Genomic DNA, 20,801 nt, shown 5'->3' on the forward strand with positions numbered 1-20,801 from the left:
CATCCTGATCAGCAGAAGGTCACCATAAGTGACAACGGTGTAAAGGATACTGTGGTAGGTGGATAATCATGAAGAATGAGAAATGGCTAGCACACTGAGCCTCCTTAGAAGGCTATTGCTGGACAAGGAAGGCAAGGGGATACCACCTTGTTCTATATTTCCCTAGTAAGATAGCAGTATGGATGGACATTAGGCAGGGGAAGAAGCAAGGCTTCCCAGGTCGTACACCAGCGAAATCCTTGTACATTTATAGGAACGTGGAATGTGAGAACCCTCCTACAAATTGGAAAATGTGAAGAGAGAAATGGATAGATTAAAAAAATAGCCATATTGGGAATTAGTGAAATGAGATGGGCTGGAACTGGAGACTTTTGGAGTGGTGATTACAGAATCATTTATTTAGGTGATGAGACTGCAAAAACTGGAGTTACAGTGGTTCTCAATAAGGAATGGGGAAGAAGTGTAATTAACTCAGTAAAATGTAGTAGCAGACTGATAATGGTAAAACTAAAAGCAAAACCAACAAATAACACAAGCTTACATGCCTACTAGCGACCACAGTGATGAAGAAGTTGAGAGAGTACATGTAGATATTGAGAATCTAATCAAACTGACCAAGAAGGAAGATAATCTTATTGTCATGGGGATTAGAATGCAGTCATTGGTGAAGGCAAAGATGGTAGAGAGGTGGGAAAGTATGGACTTGGATGCCGAAATGAACAAGGAGATAGACTTTTGGAGTTCTGCCACCAATTCAATCTGATCATTACTAATACCTGGTTTGAGGTACCAAAAAGAAGAAGGTATACTTGGAAAATGCCAGGGGATATAGGAAGGTACCAAATAGATTATATTATGACAAGAAATAGATTTAAAAATCAAGAAAATCATGCAAAAGTTACCCGGGAGCTGATGTTGACAGTGACCACAATTTGGTTTTATTGAAATGTAATCTGAAATTTAAAAAGCTGTCGTTTAATTTAAAAACCTCCCTAAAGGAAGAAGCAAAGACAAATATAAACATATAAAAAATATGATAAATAGAAAGTGTAAAGAAGCAAAAGAACAATGGTATACAGAGAAATGTAAGGAAATAGAAGAAAGATTGGAAGAATCGATAAAGCTTATAACATTATAAAAGGAATAAGCCAGCAAAACAAGACCAGAAGTACAATTATCCAAAATAAACTGGAGAGCATACTTATAGATAAGGAAGAAATTTCAGAAAGATGGAAGGAGTACTTAGAAGATCTATATAGTGAAAAAGATCTAGATGCCAAGGCTAAAGAAGATGAATCAAGACTTGATGTGGAAGAAATTGGTCCAACTATATTAAAAGATGAATTTAAATGGGCACTGAATGAATTGTCAACCAACAAGGCACCAGGCACTGATAACATCCCTTCAGAATTAATAAAATACTCAGGAAACATAACTAAGTCATACCTTTTCAAGATCATAAAGGATATTTATGAAACGAGGACCATCCCAAAAGATTTTACACAATGCTCTATCATACCCATCCCTAAAGTAAATAGTGCAAACAAGTGTGAAAATCATCGAACAATAAGCTTAATATCACATGCTTCGAAAATACTACTCAAAATTATACAAAAAAGACTAACAAAGAAGGTTGAGGAATATGTTGGAAATGACCAGTTTGGATTCAGGAAACAGCAGGGGACAAGAGCTGCAATCCTAGCTCTAAGAACAGTTATTGAAAGAAGATTGAAGAAGAATTAAAATACTCTGATAGTCTTTCTTGACTTGGAGAAAGCCTTCGATAGTATTGACTGGAATCAAATGTTTCACCTCCTAAAAACAATAAAGCTAGATGGGAGAGATAGAAAGCTCATATTTAATCTTTACAAGCATCAAGAAGCCCTAATAGAAGCAGCCAGCAATACAACAAAAACCACAACAGCAAAAATACGTAGAGGTGTAAGACAGGGGTGCTCTCTTTCACCCATATTGTTTAATCTGTACATTGAAGATGCAATAAATAAACTGAAAGAACTAATAGAAACAGGAATTCAGATAAATGGAATTGATATTAACTGGCTACGGTTTGCAGATGATGTAGCAGCTATAGCTGATAATGAAAACAAACTGAAAGCCACCCTAACAAAGATGGAAGAAATCTTAACACAGTACAGCCTAAAAATTAATTATAAGAAAACAAAATTATTAATTACAAGTAAAGCAAATCCAATGAAAATAAATAATAACCTAATACAACAGGTATCCTCTTTTAAATATCTTGGAAGTCTTATCACAGAAGATGGACAAAATCAATCAGATATTAAAGCACAAATAATGCTAGCCAAAAAAAACAGAAAAAACATTTTTACCAGTAAAGGACTTAGCATCCAGCTCAAAAAAAGACAAGTGAAAACATACATATGGAGCATTGCATTATATGGTTGCGAGGCCTGGACTCTAACAAAACAAGACATAAAAAAGTTGGAGGAATTTGAACTTTGGTGCTGGAGAAAGTTGATGAAAATTAGTTGGATAGAACGGAAAAGTAATGAAGAAGTTCTAAATATAGTTCATGAAGAGCGGTCATTAATGAAACACATCAATAAGAGAAGAAAAAGCCTAATTGGACATTTGCGGCATGGGGGGCTGATTACAGAAATAATGGAGGGGAACTATAGAAGGAAAGAGGCCACGAGGCAGACCAAGAATTTCATACATAAATCACATAATGATGCTAACTGGCGCTAAAAGTTATGAAGAGATAAAAAGAAGGTCATAAGACAGGATGTTGTGATGTGCTGCTATATTTACCAATCTTTGGATTGATGCACCAAAGAAGAAGACCCAGCTTGTGTTTTTTCCTTCTCTGCTAGAAATGTGCACGATTGCATTCTTTTCCAGAACAAGTCAGTCTTGTCAGCTTTAAAAATCTGATCATCTGTGTAGCCTTCCTTCTCAATAAGCTGCTTCAATTCATTGGGAAATAATTCTGCAGTTTTAGTGCCAGCACTTACGCTTTCACCTTGGATTCTACATTATGGAGTTCCATACGCCTTTTGAAATTGTAGAACCACCCGCGACTTGCTATAAAAGTTTCACTGGCTGCACCTCCTTCATTTTTGCTTGCATTTTTTTTATTTTGTCATATAGACTTGTTGCTTTTGCCTGGATTATCATTTGACTCAAAGGAATCTTTTCTGATTACAATCTTCAATCCAGATAATTAGAAGGCGTCCCATATTCTCCATTGTAGAAGATCGGGGGTGCTTAAGGGTCAAAGCTGTATAACTGAGAGGAGACCTCCACATAGCTTTTAAAGGAATGTGGAGAACCAACCAGGGCTTCTGACTTAATGTCCAATCCTCACCTTCTTGTGGTGCACCCTGTTGGGTATCTACCTGGATACTGAATGAACAAGAATGGGCTGGCAATTTGGGATTTAGAAGACCAAATTGTATTCTTATTGACTTAAACCAATATATAAAATGATGGTACAACATGACAAAATTTCATGCCGGCTGGGGCGTCACCCGGTTAAACAAGGCCACCGTTGTTTTCGCCAGGGAACCAGGGCAAACAGCGAAAAGTCAGCTAGTGGAACAAATCTGAAAGCACATCCCAACTCAATATCACCAGAGTTAAAGATCGGTTTTTGATGCTTTAAAAAAAGCAACTGACACAATGAAAAAGGAAAAGCGGGTCCTTGTTGGGGATCTAAATATCAGAGTAGGAAATGATTGTCAGACATACAAAAAATATTTTGGGAAAATTTGGAGAAAAGAGCAAAGCTAATAATAATGGCAAATACTTGTTGGATTTCTCCTCTGGACATGGACTGGTTATTACTAACACAATGTTCCGACATAAAAATGTGCACAAATTCACATGGAGAGAAGAGGCTAGGAATAAGAAAAGTCTCATTGACTATCATGTTGGAGGCTTAATGGATTTTTTACAACACTTAAAAAGAATTAAAATAGAATTTATTACTTCCTATATTTCGTCCTAGTCACTAGGACATCTATGGGGATTACAAAAACAATTAATGTAACATATACACAAATAACAAACAATACTAAGCCCAACCACGTGGGTGACATTAAAGTCCTATCTAGGTAGAGCGCCCTAGGTGGCCTGGAATGTAAGGTGGGACCTCTGGTGATGAGTGTTTCCCAAATCTTCGGAAGTTTAATGCAACCGTATTTATTGAGATTTGGTTGGTTTTTGAGAGCTGCTGCTGCTTCTAAGAAAAGTCTCTCTTTCTTGAATTTGCTGTGGTGGATCATGGTGGTTTTCTTCCATGATACACTGTGGGTGGTGTCCAAAACATGGTGAGCCAAGCCTGAATGGCCATAGTTGTGTTTGAAGATGTAAGACTTGTGTTCCTCTAGACGGATGGATGCTGATCTGCCTGTCTGTCCAAAGTACGCCAGCTTACAGGAACAGGGTACTTTGTAAACTCCAGGCAGAGAGAGAGGAGGGAGCTGATCTTTTGTAGAACGGATAAGGGTAGCAAGTTTGCGGTGGGGCTTATATGCTGTGTGTAGGTTGTACTGTTTTAGTATCTTGGCTATTTTTTCCGATGTGCCACGGATGTAGGGTATGGTGATGGCATTTTTAAATTCTTGTTGACGAGAAGGACAGGGAATGGGGGAGGAGTTGATTATTTTTTCGATACTGTGATCGCTGTAGCCATTGGAGAGGAAAGTGCTGTGTATGTGGTTAAGCTCAGTAGTGAGGGCGGTTCCACTGGAACAAAGATTGTGGGCTCTCTTGGTAAGAGTTTTAATAATGCCATATTGTTGAGAGGGGTGGTGGTGGGAGAGTTTGTGAATGTATCTGCCTGTGTGTGTGTGGGTTTTCTGTATACGGTGAAGGTAAGTGTATCATTAGGCAGGCGTGTGACTAAGGTGTCTAGGAAGGGTAAAAAATTGTTCTTTTCCTTTTCCATAGTGAACTGGATTCTTGGATGTAGACTATTGAGATGACTGAGGAAGGAGTCTAACGTGTCTGGGCCATGAGGCCAAATAGAGAACACATCATCTACATATCATAGCCAGATAGAAGGTTTGAGTGGGGCTGAGTCTATGGCTCATTTTTCGAAATCTTCCATATAGAAATTGGCAAGGGGGGGGGTGAGAGGGGGGAACCCATGGCAGTTCCCTCTATCTGCTTGTAGATTTTGTTGTTCCAAGAGAAATACCCAGAGTTAATGGCAAAGGAAAAGAGATCTAAGATGTCAGAGGGAAAAACGTTTTCTAAGAGAGATAAGGTGTCAATTAAGGGAATATTGGTAAACAAAGAGGAGATATCAAAGCTTACCAATATGTCTGTCTTATTCAAGGTTAAATTTTCTGTGAAGGCTGTAAAGTGGGTCGAGTTTTTTATATAGGAAGGGGACCTTCCGGTGAGGGGGATCAGAGAGTTGGCCAGCTGTTTAGATAGTCTATAGCAAGGTGCATTGGTGGCATCTACTATAGGCCTGAGTGGGGAATTGGGTTTGTGGATTTCTGGTAAACCGTATATTCGGGGGGGGGGAGGGGAGCGGAAAGGTTTAAGTTTTTTCGTGACATCAGGGGGCCAGGAAGATACTTTTTTGAGTAAGATTTTTAGTTTCTTAACTTGTGTTTTTGTGGGGTCGTGTTCTAGCGGGATGTAGGTAGCGCAATCGCGGAGGATAATGTTCATTTTACGATTGTACTCACTGGTATTAAGAATGACTGTGGCATTACCCTTATCCGCTTTGGTGATGACGATACTTTTTTCTTTACGTAGTTTCAGGAGAGCCGTGCGTTGGGCATATGATAAATTACTTTTTGGCGGCGAAGAATACGCGAGGATGTTGGCTACGTCAAGTCTCCGCGAGCAAATCGCCTCTACACGTGCTACCCTCGCAGTGACGAACGCCGCCATTGGCTCCTTACATTCAGAGCTCTCCACCGTTCTTAACCCTGAACTTTGGTCGATTCTGTCTGGCATTTCGGAAACTTCCGCACAGAGAGAATTCGAAAAAATAAAAAATAAACACATCAAGAAATATAGCAACCTTGTGAAAAACAAACCACAACCACAAATTCAACCGCTCCAGACAGTAATAAACCTCTCTTCCAAAAGGCTCAACGACGATGCCGTCAGCGCCCTTAGCCTCGGCCGTAATTTTGCCGTCACTCCGAAGGAAGTGCCGATGCTTGACGTAATGGTGAATATCGAATCGGTCGCTTACCGTCGGAGATAGCTAACAACATCAGACTTGACATAGCCAACATCCTCGCGCATTCTTCGCCGCCAAAAAGTAAAGTAGCTCTCAAAAACCAACCAAATCTCAATAAATACGGTTGCATTAAACTTCCGAAGATTTGGGAAACACTCATCACCAGAGGTCCCACCTTACATTCCAGGCCACCTACTACTGCCCTTAGAGGGCGCTCTACGCAGATAGGACTTTAGTGTCACCCACGTGGTAGGGCTTAGTATTGTTTGTTATTTGTGTATATGTTACATTAATTGTTTTTGTAATCCCCGTAGATGTCCTAGTGACTAGGACGAAATATAGGAAGTATTAAATTCTATTTTAATTCTTTTTGAGTGTTGTAAAAAATCCATTAAGTCTCCAACATGATGTCCTCACAGCACTGAAGCCTCTACACACGTATTCTCATTGACTATGGTATTGTTGATAGTGATGTTTTCTCCATGGTGAAGGACACCAGAGTGTACAGAGGATTTGAAATTGGAAGTGATCACTATTTAGTCTTGAGCAGCATAAAACTGAATTTCATATTGAAAGAATAACATGCAAGAAAGTTTTAAAGTGAATAAAAGTTGATCAGCTCTCAGTGTGAACTGTAGACTAAAATACACAAAGATTATTGAAAAAAAAAAAGGAACGAGTTTGAGAACAGTAACCAAACCTTGGAGATTTAGTGGCAAGCCTTGAAGAAAACCCTGATCGATTCAGCCAGAGAGGCATGTGGTGAGGTTGTCTGCATGGATAGAAAAATGAGAACTCCATGGTGGACACAGAAAGTTAAAGAGGCAGTGAAGCAAAAGAAGAAAGCATATGAAAAGTTCCTGGCAAATAAGTCAGCTTGTGGTAAAACTAGTGTAAAACTAGCTAAACAAAAGTCATGGGAGGACTTTGGCAAGTCCTTTTTTCAGTATTCTTTCCTCCAATTCTGAGAATTTTTAATAGCCTTCAGAATGTTTTGCTACCTTCCTGATATTTATTTTCTATGTTCTTACCATCGCTTTCCATCACTTCTGTTTAGCTAGTTTTACGCTGTGCTTCGCTTTCTTTCATTTTCCTCTGTATTCTTTAAGAGCACAATCTGACTTACTTACCAGGCACTTTTGATATGCTTTCTTCTTTTCCTTCACTGCCTCTTTAACTTCCTGTGTTGACAAATAAATCAATAAATAATTTCCTCAGGGTTTACCACTGAATCTCCAAGCTTTGGTTCTTGTTTCCAAACTCTTTCAGTTTTTCTTGAATAATATCTAATGTAGTCTGTTTAATTAAATCATATTAAATTTAATTTAATATGATTGCGAAGCACATAGCCGCTAGGCTATGTGCTTCGCAATCATATGTCCGGGAAAGAAGTGTCCTGGTTTGATTCCTGTCACCGACGTGAGGAGCTTAAGGATCTTTCTCAGACATAGCCAAGTTAGCCGGTCTTGGGCAGCAGGCTTTTTTTTTCCTCCCTAGTTTATCTGGGGATTTTCCCTCCCATGAGCAGGAAAACTGGCCCTGTGAACACATACAGCTACAGCCATAGGACATACTGGGAGGCATAGGGCTAGTCACCTTATCCTCTGGACGGGTATGACTTAGAAGGGCTTAAGATAGCTCTGTAACAGGCCAGCAGGCCTATTGTGTAGAAGGGAGAAGAATGCTTGTGTATTTGAGTCTACAGTTCACCTCTGAGAGCTAATTAACTTTGATTCATTTCAAAACTTTCTTATACACCTTTGTTTTGAATAAAATTCAATTTTATTCTGCTCAACACTAAATGGGGATCACTTTCAATTTGATATCTTCTATATAGTCTTATGTACTGAACCAGTGGGAAATATTGCTGTCAACAATAACACAGTCAATGAGACCCCCCCCCATGCACATGTAAATTTGTGCAATTTTTATATTAGATTATGGTGTTAGTAATAACTAGTCCATGTCCTGAGCAGAAATTCAGCAGGTACCTACCATTATTATTAGCTTTGCTCTTTTCTCCAAATTTTCCCCAAACATTCCAATATATCTGGTAATCATATTGTGCTCTGATGACATAACAAAAAAGTTTCCTTTTTCATTGTCAGCTGCCTTCTCTAATACTTCTTAAAATGCCTACATTTCTCCCTTAGTGTAACCTTCTGTGGGACCAGAGGCACAAATAAGTCTCACTGTCAGTTTCCAATTCTGATATTAGCCCACTGCTCTCTACTTGATATTGCCTGTCATTCAAGAGGATTATTCTCATATTTACTGTTGAATATTACAGCTACTCCTTTTCCCAGATTTCTGTTGCTTAGAATGATCACACCTGTTTTACTCTTCTTTATTTCAGTAACACATATTATGTTGATCTGGTACTTATCCAATTCTTCTGCTAGTTCCAGTTCTTTTCCATTGATGCTGCTTATGTTGATGGTGCTAATTTTGATCTCTGAGGATGCTGAGTTGGGATTTGTTTCAGTTGATTTTTTGCTGTTAACCTCAGTTCCCTGATGAAAACAGTCGGCGCTTTGTTCAATTGGAGTAACACCTCAGTGGGCATGAAATTCTATCATGTTTTGCCATCGTTTTATTTTGGTTTAAGCTAATAAGAATACAGCTTGGTCAGTTAAATCCCAAACTGCTAGACCACACTCTTTCATTCAGTATCCTGGTAGATACCTACTAACATGGTTCACCATGAGAAGGTGAGGATTGGACATTAGGTCAGAAGCACTGGTTGGTTCTCCACATTCCCCAAAAGGTCATGAGAGGTTCCTCCCAGTTATCCAGCCTTTGTCTTTAAGCACCTCCTCATCAAGTATGGTTACATTAATTTATCCAAAATTTGGAAGACTTCAGTTCAACAGCTTTAGAGGGTGCCAAGTTAGGAAGTCAGTTATCTTTTTTTCCATTGCAATTTGAAATCTTCCTGCAGTTACTTGTACTACCTTGTGTTCAAATGTTTTTGTGGTCTAAAGATGTTGATTTGAAATCCAACACACTATTAAAAGCTTAACAAAGTATCTGGTATATTTTATTTTTATACAGTGTTGTGAGTTAATACTCTGAAGTTATAAGATGAATTTCTGAACAGTTGTCAAAATATTATTATACTAGGTCATTTTTCATAAAATTTCTATTGAATCCTTGCTCATTATTTACTTATACTTGCAGATTAAGTTATTTATGATAATATGATAATTAAATGATTATAAGTTTGTTACTTATAAATTAAGACTAGAGTTTCTTCCCCTCCCCTCCTTATTCCAGCTTTACTATAATGCTCCGGAATCAGAAATAGTATCCAAGTATGCCGATGGACAAATAACACAGTCTTGAATGGACACTATTTGCCTGAAAGTTTGTATAACTTAGTAATAACATCTGAAGACACTGCAGGCTGGTAGGATGAGGATACCCCTAGCTACTGATATACATGACATCTGCATGCACACTTAACTTTTTCCACAACAATAACAACTTCTATCCAGAACTTTTTTAGATGCAAGGTAGAAGAACGAATATTATGAGCTGAAGAATAACCACTTATCTCTGTAGGAAAATGAAGTGGAGAGGAAAACAAGTTATGCTTCTTAATATATTTCAAATTGAAGTACTTTAGTGCTGTAATAGGAACTTTTTTCACTTGGCTACAAAGTAAATTATACCTGCTACGAAGTTATATTCTTGTTTAATCATTTACCCAAATGTAAGCAAACAAAATTTGCACATGAAGTGTATCTTCAAAAATAAGCTATTTGTATGTAGAGGCTGTTGACTTCACATCAATTGTTTCATATCCCATAATGCAAAGTATATACTTCCTTTCGGATGTGTGTACTACTATGGATAAGAGGAAACTCACTATCCAGACTGATTTCAACCTTCATGGAGGTCTCATCAGCGGAAACCAAACCTAGATTTGGTTTCCACCAAACCTAGGATACCAAGATTGAATTAATTTTAATAATAAGGTGATATACCTTTTTTCTACTTGTATATGGAAAATATATGACTTCTGCATTAATTCAACCTTATTATCTTTCAGGGTCTGATTCCCATTGATGAGACTGCAATAAAGGTTGAAACCGGTCTGGGGAGTGACCCTTCACCCCCCCCTAATGCATAGCATATACATGTCCTAAAGGACATTGAATTATGGGATATGGATGCAACTGATATGAAGTCAACAGCTTCTAAATACAAGTATCCTAGTTGTGAAGATAATTCAGATACAAATTTTGTTTCATTTGGATAAAGGATTAAACAAGAATATAATTTCTTGGCAAGTATAATTTAATTTAGTACTGTAATGCTGAAGCAGTTGATGCAAAGAACCATTACCAAGGGCTTTTCAATTGAAGGTCAGTTAGCCGGTGTCATACAGAGGAAGAAGAGTTTTTCCCTCCCAGAAACTCGGGCGTTTCATCCCAAAAACAGGCAAATCAGCCACAATATGCAATTTACAGACATAATACACTAGCCTCATAGCTTTGAACATAAATCCAAATTAACCAACCAATTAAAGCCGTCCAAGTAATCATGTATCATAATGGGAGAGTATGGCAACATGCACTAATAAAAATAACTTCATGCAATAAAGAAATGGTGGAGGGGGCTTGAAACAAACTGTTGATCAATGGTTAAGGCAATTAAAGCCATAATGCTATTACAAGATGTTAACAGTGTACCTTCTTTTTATATCTTTTTTATAAATTTGTCTTTTATCTTTTTTTTTTTCCCCCCTTACAAAGAGTTTTCACATTCTGATGTTAGAATGCGAATTATGGAATACTCAGTTACAAAGTAAATTATACCTGGCATGAATGAAGTTATATTCTTCTTTAATCCTTTAATATACACGAGGAATCCTTTAATATAAGGAAAAGCAGCACAATTCTCTCCAAAATATCTCCTGCCTAGTTAAAATACTGAAGAGGATAATATTAACAAGAGCGAGGAAAGTCATTAAAGAATTAAATCTCATCCCAGAATACTTGGGCAGAAGGGGTATGAAGTAGAGAATGCATGCAGGACTGATGGATACAAATATTGCCTTTAGATTTAATAAACAAATATATCTTATTTCTAATAATAAATATTAAAAGAGTTAAATTTTACTCACCAAAATCTCTTTTTTCAGAAGTTTGTTTGCAGCTTTCTTTTGTTGTATAGCAATTTTCCTTTGATTTTTTTCAAATGAATCTAAATTCTTGCAAATGACAATTAAAATAAATATTTATAACTATTAATTATTCAGATGGAAAGATAGCAACATAGTCTTAATTCTCTTAACTATATATATCATATGAAAAAAAAAATTCAGAAAATTGTGACGTGATTAATGAGAAACAAAAGCAATATTTAGTATTGCTTTTGTTTACAAAGCTGAAACTTCTGCTGACATCTGAGAGAAGCAGCGTAGTCCACCAAAACTACACCAATGTGGATCTGACTTCATCAGCATGCCTGGGTATGCTGTAAGCTAAAATGCACAGACTATGAAAACCACATCTGACAGATATCCTCTGCTGATGTACATGAAATCATCTTCAAACTTAAGAATAGGATAGCACAACGACCAAATGGAATTTCTAACATCATCATAAATGCTTGCCACATAAGCTGTAATGCACATTTTTGATATTATCAATGCAATATTAAGATAATACTACTTCCCAGTGGAAATGGAAAGTAGCTGATGTAATCTTCATACCAACACCAGGAAAAGCAGCACAATTTCCACAAAATTATTTCTGCCTATATAAAATAGCCGAGGTTATAATACTAACACAACTGCAGTCTTAAAAACAGGAAAAGCAGCACAATTCTCTCAAAAATAGCAAAGAGAATAATATTAACAAGACTAAAGAAAGTTACTAAAGAATTAAATCTCATTCCAGATGAGCAATTTAGTTTCAGGAGAACTATTCTGTAAAATTCGATGCAGCGTGAATTTTCTCCAATTTTTTTATTGCATCGATTTTTACAGAGGTCACATCTAGAAAGCTTGTAAAAATAAAATTTGTTATTGTAAATAGAATGCTAAACACCTATGTATAAAGTCCAAAGGGAATTAGCTTGCTCACTCGCATAAACAAGGAATGTTAAAATGGTAAAGCCAAGGGCAATGCCTTGACATTGGAATGGTATCTGATGGTAGTGTAAGAGAGCTCTTTTGTTTACAAGTTCAGTCTAAGATGACCTTCAAGGTCGGTGGCGGCCTGAATCAAACATAATTCCGCAGTCCGGTAAAACAGATTAAAGATGTACGAAAGGGGAGAAAAGAGAAGTGGGCGGAAATGTTAGATCAAAAGAATCAAAGGAGTCAAGATGAAATATTCGGGGCTTCAATCCTTAACCCAAGGTTTCAGAAAAGACTGAATATAAGGCATGGATCTTCAACCAGGAGTTGTTGACAGTTTTGGCTAGAAGAGACAGAAATCGGAAGGAGGAAAATGAGGAGAAGGAGATCGATCTGTTGCAACGTCCAAGATCAACAATGATGGTCATCAGAGGCGATAAGCCACGGAGGAACCAAGCCAAGCCAGACCAGATGCCTTGTTGCGTAGACGAATCTGCATATGTGCCGACCACTAGACCCCCTACACCTGAACGCCGGGAATTCGCATTCTAAATCCTGCCAACAGATCTGATCGACGTGCCGGTGCTCCACGATCCTCTAAGGAAAGAAAACCCAAAAAAACCCTAGAAGGAGAAGAACCTGAAAACAGAAACGAACTGTAAAGAAGTGCACTAAAGAGATGAAGAACTAATGTGAGTTACTTGTCATATGTTATTTTTGTATGTGATATAAGGGAACTATCTTAGATGGTCTGCTAAGTTTAAAGTGCTAAGATATTTATATGTTTGCGAGTAATTTGATAGAAATTTATGGTTGGAATATTTATGTATGTAGACCAAAGCATAGCAAATTCCCAAGAAGTAACTGAGCCATAAGTTTAATTGTTAATTGTAAGGAATCTTAAAGTATTATGTTGCTTAACTGTAGAATTGCTATAGGAATTATGTTCTATGATAATTAGCTAAAAATAAGAGTTATAAATTCAATTGCAGTGATTCTTGTAAGTTTATTGCATTTTCGTGGGAAATTACCATAAGGATTTGTTATACTTAAACTAATAATTGGAAGAAGCAATTTTCCTACTCTGTATGTATTGTATATTCAAACTTAGTGTTTAATAATTTTAATTAGTGTTTAATAAACATGTTTGTTATTTATATCCAAGGAGTGCTGCCCGATTTTTATATGCAATGCACTGTTTCAAAATAAACTCGATCCTGTGAGCAAGGAATTAAATGATAGATAATGATCATTAATACTTAAGGAATTGACAGCGTATACTAGAAATATAAATTAAAACAAACTTTAATATATAGTTTCCAATATTTCGGCAACGTCACGTTGCCATCTTCATGGGAACTTATGATAAAGACATGTGCACACAAGTACTACACAACAGCAAATGAGAAACGAAGTTAGGAAGCTACTGTTTTCCTGAAGTCCTGATGGTGCCCCCCCCCCCCCCCCCCCGGTGGGCTATATTAGGTGTTCTTGGCCTTTGGGCTGAAGTTCTCCTGATGTATGTTTCCCAAATTTGGAATGCATCCAAATTTGTTGAGGTTTGGCATGTTCCTAAGGGCTGAGGCTGATTCCATGAATAGTCTTTGATATTTCAAACATTCAAACAGTCTTTCATACATTCAAACCTTACACTCCAACATAATGGTCAGTTTTGAAGTCATCTACTTATTCACAAATGTCCTCCTCAAAGAAACCTTAGAGCTAATCCAAGCTAAATTTCCTCCCGATATCTCAGCCCTATTTCAGTTCACAATGAACTGAAATAGGCTATTTCAGTTCATTGAAATAGCCTTCATTTCAGTTCACATGAACTGAAATTCTCAGGCTATCTCGTTTGGCAGGAAAAATTCTACAAACAGATAGAGGGGACAGTGGGTTCACCACTTTCCCCACCCTTGGCCAACTTCTTTATGGAGACTTTTGAAGAGAAAGCCTTAAACTCTGCCCCACAAAAACCTACATATGGCTTCGCTACATTGATGATGTGTTTGCTATTTGGCCACATGGTTTGGATACACTCCTCTTCATCTTAACACACTTAAACAACCAACACCCCAGAATCAACACTAGTTACCAGCCAACCTGATGGAACCTTGGTTTTCTCAGTTTATAGAAAACCCACCCATACAGGCAGATACATTCACCAACAATTCCTCCCCCCTTCACAACAATATGGAGTTATTAAGACACTATTCAATAGGGCAAAACTAATCTGTTCAAATCACCAAGCCCTAACTACTGAACTAAATCACATCCTTAACACTTTCTCAGCCAATGGCTACCCCCCCCCAAAAAATACTAAAACCAGCTATCCACAATCCCCCCCCCTTTCACAAAAAGGTTTACTCTAAATCCATCACCATTACCTACATCCAAGGCACCTTGGAAAAAATCAACAAAATCCTAAAAAAAAACTTGATCTCTTGTTACAGACCATACAGAAAATTGGCATCCCTTATCCGCTCCACTAAAGACCAACCACTTCCCCTAGACCTATCTGGTGTATACCAGGTCCCTTGCAGTTGTAAATTGTCCTACTTTGGCCAAACAGGCAGGACAGCAAATATCAGAATCTCAGAACACAAGGACTACATCCGATTTCACCAGTACAGCCACTCTGGGCTTGCAGACCATGCTCTGGATACTCGCCACAGAATAAGGTGGAAGAAAGCCACAGTAATACACTGCAGCAAGTTCAAATATGAAAGACTATTCATGGAATCAACCTCAGCCCTTAGGAACATGCCAAACCTCAACAAATTTGGATGCATGAGACTGCCCCAAATTTGGGAAACATACATCAGGAGAACTTCAGCCCAAAGGCCAAGAACACCTGATATAGTCCGCCAGGGGCACCATCAGGACTTTAGGAAAATGGTAGCTTATTAACTTCGTTTCTCATTTGCTGTTGTGTAGTACTTGCATGCACGTGTCTTTATCGTAAGTTCCCACGAAGATGGCAACGTGATGTTGCCGAAATATTGGAAACTATATATTAAAGTTTGTTTTAATTTATATTTCTAGTATACGCTGCCAATTCCTTAAGCATTAATAATCATGTTTAACCAGCATACCTTCCTACAAGAATTAAATGATAGATAAGATAAAGAACGCACAGAAAGCCACGACTGTAGTTTAATTTAGAGAGGATTTTGTGTTTGATTAGGACCTACTGGAAGTACTACTATTTCTTATACCACAGGAGGCCTATTAGTGCAGTCTTTAATAAATAATAAATTTCTAGTGCTCTCAGGTATATTCTTATACCTGAGAGCACTGGAAATGTAGATCACAGAAAGTAGAGAAAAGAGATAGCAGGAAGAATAAGAATTTAATACAGTATAAGGAGGGGAAATAGATGCGCAGAAAAAGATAGCTAAAGAATTATTTTATATAGAGCACAGCAAGAAATAATATTGTAATAATGCAGACAGAAAATATTACAATGGAGTAGTAATAACCAGAAACGTTTATAATAGTATAACATAGTAAAATAACCTCCGTTTACAATTCCACCAAACAACAAATTCTCACAGTCACGGAAAACATCTGTGTAGAGTACAAATGTAAGCATCACACAAGGCCGATCTTTCTGGACACTGCCAAAGCATTCAACAAAATATGGCACAATGGGTTTCTTTAAAAACTCCTGGAGACCAAATTCCCATTGATTGCAAACTCTGAGTAAAGTGCAAGGGAATCAGATGGTCTGAATGCAAAATCACAGCAGTCATCCCCAAAGGCTCACTATTATCACCTTCATCATTTCTGTGGCTGATGCACAAATGCCAACACAAGTGGTCCTATATGCAGGCAATACTGCAATAATAGTATGCTCACTCTGATCTAGAACAATGGCGAATCAATGTTGCAGAAAATAGGACAGCAATGATATTTGCAAGATAATTTTTGCTATTTTATTTTTTTTTAAATGAAAATGCAGACTGTTCTGCCAGTTTCCAGTCAACTTAATAGGCTGGAAAATTGGTTAAAACCCACCCTCCAACAACAGGCTGCAAGTTCAAATCCTGCTGAAAGCATGGATGTTTGTGATTGTTTTTAGGTGGGAAAGAATTTCATCACCTGATATGAGAGCACTGTGTTACTTACTGAAGACCTTAATTGATTCAAAAAGGTTTATGTTTAGTCTTGTGTGAGAGAGAGAGATTTTCTGAACTATGTAAAAAAATAAATTAAAAAAAAAATACATGAAAATGATCAAATAACCCTTTGCTCACTCATTGTGTTAAAATACTATTAATAATCATGTTTAACCAGCATTGTGTTAAAGTACTATTAATAATCGTGTTTAACCAGCATACCTTTCTACAAAAATTAAATGATTCATAGATAAGATGAAAGCAATTTCAAGTTATATGAGCAAACCTCAAAACGTAGAACTGGACAATGAAACTTATTTGTGCTTATGATCCCAAGAAAGGATCACCAAAGGAAAAGGTGAGGAATTTTTCAAGTCATTAGAGAAGGTAGCGGACCAAACTTAACAGAAAAGCTGGTCCTTATTGGAGATCTAAACAACAGGATAGGAAATGAATCCCAGGCATATGAAATGTTTTGGCAAAATTTTAAGAAGAGAACAAAACTAATGATAATGGTAAGTACTTGCTGAATTTCTGTTCAGAAAATGGAGTAGTCATCATTATTAACACCATGTTCCAAGATAAAGATGTGCATAAATTCATATGGAAAGAACACAAAAGAAAAATGAAGTCTTATTGACCATATTATTGTCAATAGTTATATCTTCATACTGGTTCAGGACAATAGAGTATGCATGGGATTTGAAACTGGAAGTGATCATCACTTAGTTTTAAGTAGGATAAAATGAATATCATGGCAGCAAAGATTGGCCGATTGGTAGAGTCTATTCTACTAATGGCTCAAGCAAAAAGTTAAGCAAGTCTGAGCATGGTTAGTGGTTGGAAGGAATTCAATCGTTTGATGCAGCTGGCACTCTGCTAGGACTAGTCATTCTCACAGAGTTAACTTCGGCCTGTAAACTGACATATGTCAGACCTCTGTACCCTCAAGGGCACATGGGTATATGACAAAATGAATATCATATTGAAAAGAACATAAAAAATTTAAAAAGAATTAAAGTTGAGCAACTTTAACAGGTGACAGAGAATAGACCCAACTGTGCAAATATTCCTATTATAATAACGGAATTAACTCACGTAAAATATTATTTATTCGTAGAATTTTCACCTGAGTGTCACAGGCATCATCAGCACAGGTACAAGGGCTAATTAAACAATAACTGTTATATTCACAAAGCACCACCTAAGTAGCTAAGGTTAAATTTCCTAAATTTATTTTTAAAAAAAATTTAGGAAATTTAAATTAGGAAATTTAATCTTAGCTACTTAGGTGACACTTTGTGAATATAACAGTTATTGTTAAATAACTGTTATATTCACATTAAACTAATTAAACAATAACTGTTATATTCACAAAGCGCCACCTAAGTAGCTAAGGTTAAATTTCCTAAATTTATTTTAAAAAAAAATTAGGAAATTTAACCTTAGCTACTTAGGTGGTAGCTAAGTAGTTCTTAATTAGGTGGCACTTTGTGAATATAACAATTATTGCTTAATTAGCCCTTGTACCTGTGCTGATGATGCCTGTGACACTCAGGCAAAAATTCCACGAATAAAGAATATTTTTCGTGAGTTAATTCCGTTATTATAATAAGTAATATGTCTACTCACAGTATTTCCTTACTGAAACTTGTGCAAATATTATTCAAGAAAAAATGGAAGAATTCAAAAACAAAAGAGAGTACTGTGACAAACTATAAAGAAACATTGCCCGATGCTAGGAAGGTAGCATGATGTGAAATTGTCTGCAAGGATAGAAAAACCATAGTGAAGAATTTATGGCGACAAACACACATGTTGGAGTAATCACTTTACTTATAATTAAGAAAATAACACTCGATGTTTGGACCTCTACATCATCATCATCATCATCAAATTCCTGCCATGTACCTTCAAGGGGTGTACAGAATATGACAGTACTACATGAAAAAATTACATCATTACTAACTTCCTATCTACAATTTTCCTCCAAATCAGTCTGTTACTTGTCAAGACTCCAACATTATCAGATCTTTATTATTATTATTACTACGGGCTACTCCAGGAGTCCTTAGACTCATCGAGGGAGGCCCTAAACATCATGTTCACACAACTGTTCAACATTCTCACAGTATCTATCATACCTTGCCTTGAACTCGCTCACTGTCATAGCACCCACAACAGACTCTTGCAGCTTATTCCACTCATTTACCACTCTAAAAGTAAAGAACCCAGCTCTAACACCCCTGCTAACCACGCTCTTGCCCAGCTTCCATGGGTGTCCCCTAGTTCTCCCACCACCAGTCCTGATCTCAAAAATATCATCTGAATTAATCCTATAGAATCCCTTTAGCAATTTGAATGTCTCAATCATATCTCCCCTTTTCCACCTATCAACTAGTTTCTGCAACCCACAAATCTTCAACCTGTTCTCATATGGTTCATTCCATAGACCTGCTATCATTTTAGTCACTCGCCTCTGGATCCTCTCCACCTCCTCCCCATCAAGAAGGAACCGAGGTGACCAAATCTGGGCACAGTAGTCGAGATGAGGTCTTATCAGGGCTCGGTACAGAGGTACAATAACTTGCTTGTCTCTGCTCGTCAAGGTATTTTTCAACAACCAAGTGAGTTGATGAGCAGATTTAGCTACTTTCGCAATGTGCCCCCTAAACTTCATCTCCCTATCCACCAACACTCCCAAGTCCCTGGCCTCATCAATCTCTTGGAGTACAGTTCCACCAATGTGGTATACTGCTGCTAATCTTTTCACTCCGATGTGCATAACCTTACATTTTGTCACATTAAATTGACATCCATTCTCCTTAGCCCAGAACTCCAATCTATCTAAGTCATCTTGCAAGACTTTGACAACTTCTGCGTTCACTATCGCCCTACCCAACTTTGCATCATCAGCGAACAAATGAACTGTCCCACTTAGACCCTTCCCTATATCGTTAATGAACAGATTAAACAGCAGTGGTCCAAGAACAGAACCCTGTGGCACACCACTAGTCACAGGTCGTCTTTTGGACTCTACTCCTGAATAAACTACTCTTTGATATCTCTCCATCAACCACTCAGCTATCCATCTCACCAACCCTATAACCATTCCCATATGTTGTAGTTTACGGATTAGAATTCCATGTGGTATCCTGTCAAACGCCTTTGCCAGGTCCAGCAGTATCACTGTAAACCCATTTCCCTTATCCAGTTCAGCCGTCACCTTGTTATAAAACTTGAGCAAGTTACTGAGGCATGATCTACAAAGCCATGCTGTCCTCTGTACAGTATCTCATGTTCATCAATCCATTCCTGTATTTTTCCCTTGACTACTTTCTCCAAGACCTTGACAACAACTCCTGATATGCTGATCGGTCGGTAATTTGCAACCATAGTCTTGGATCCTCCTTTATGCAGTGAAACTATTTTCCCCTCTTTCCATGCCTTTGGGACTAAGCCAGACCCGAGACTCAGATTAAACAACATGGTCAAGGGCACTGATAATTCCTTAGCCGCTTCATGCAAGACCCGTGCCGGTATACCATCCAATCCCACAAATGTATTCACGTTAAGGTTCTGTAATAGACTATTCACCTCCACTTCATTCATCACAATTCCCGTATAAACTAATGGTTCCTTCATTTTTTCAACGTCACCACCTGGATGATATACTTTTGCAAAGTGCGCGCTCAGTAACTCCACTATATCGACTGGTTCAGTGAACTCTTTACCATCGTCATTCCTTAAAATCATTTTGCCATGTACAGTTTTTTGCTTGCTTGCAGCATATTGAAAGAACTGTTTGGGATTCTCTTTTGCTTGCATAGCTAGTTTCCTTTCATAATCGGCTTTTGCTGTTTTTACCACACTCGTTACCCTTCTGGCATGCACTTTATACCGTTCATGTGCCTGCAGGTCACCCCTTTCTTTAAATTCCCTCCATAGTTGTTTCTTTTTTTGCAGCTCAAGCTTAATGGTGTTATTCATCCATTTAACCCCTACTTGTTTCACTATTCGGACCTTAGGTATACAATCAGCCATAACCTCCTGTAAATGCTCTTTGACCACTTCCCATGCTTTATCGACGTCCAGCCCTTGCAGTTGTACATGCCATGGCACTGATCCAAGCAATCTCCCAAGCTTGTCATATTTGCCAGCACGGTAATTCCACATATACCCTGTCTTAATCACAAATTGCACACCTTTAGCCACCTCCCAGGTCAAGACCTTATGATCACTCTCACCAATAGGTTGCAATATGGTCATATTCATTACAGTCAAATTCTCAGATACTATTACCAGGTCAAGCACTCTCACATCCCTAGTATTTTCAATTACATGCTGTTTCAGATAGTTATCCCTTAATAATTGAATAAAATCCATTTCCTTCCTC

General features: G+C 37.6%; 1 protein-coding gene across 2 annotated transcripts in view; it reads right to left on the reverse strand.

The window, feature by feature from the left end:
* Dpit47 (DNA polymerase interacting tpr containing protein of 47kD) overlaps nt 1–20,801 on the reverse strand; it is a 214,895-nt gene that overhangs the window by 54,622 nt on the left and 139,472 nt on the right. For both annotated transcript variants that reach the window (XM_090393941.1, XM_090393935.1), the window contains exon 8: nt 11,325–11,411. In XM_090393941.1, the coding sequence (XP_090250067.1) occupies nt 11,325–11,411 (87 nt within the window). The remainder of the gene's footprint in view (nt 1–11,324; nt 11,412–20,801) is intronic.

This window comes from Typopeltis vanoorti, chromosome 1, assembly GCF_054136105.1.
Source record: "Typopeltis vanoorti isolate ZY-2024b chromosome 1, IOZ_Tvanoo_1.0, whole genome shotgun sequence".
In the NCBI taxonomy this organism is placed as follows: domain Eukaryota; kingdom Metazoa; phylum Arthropoda; class Arachnida; order Uropygi; family Thelyphonidae; genus Typopeltis; species Typopeltis vanoorti.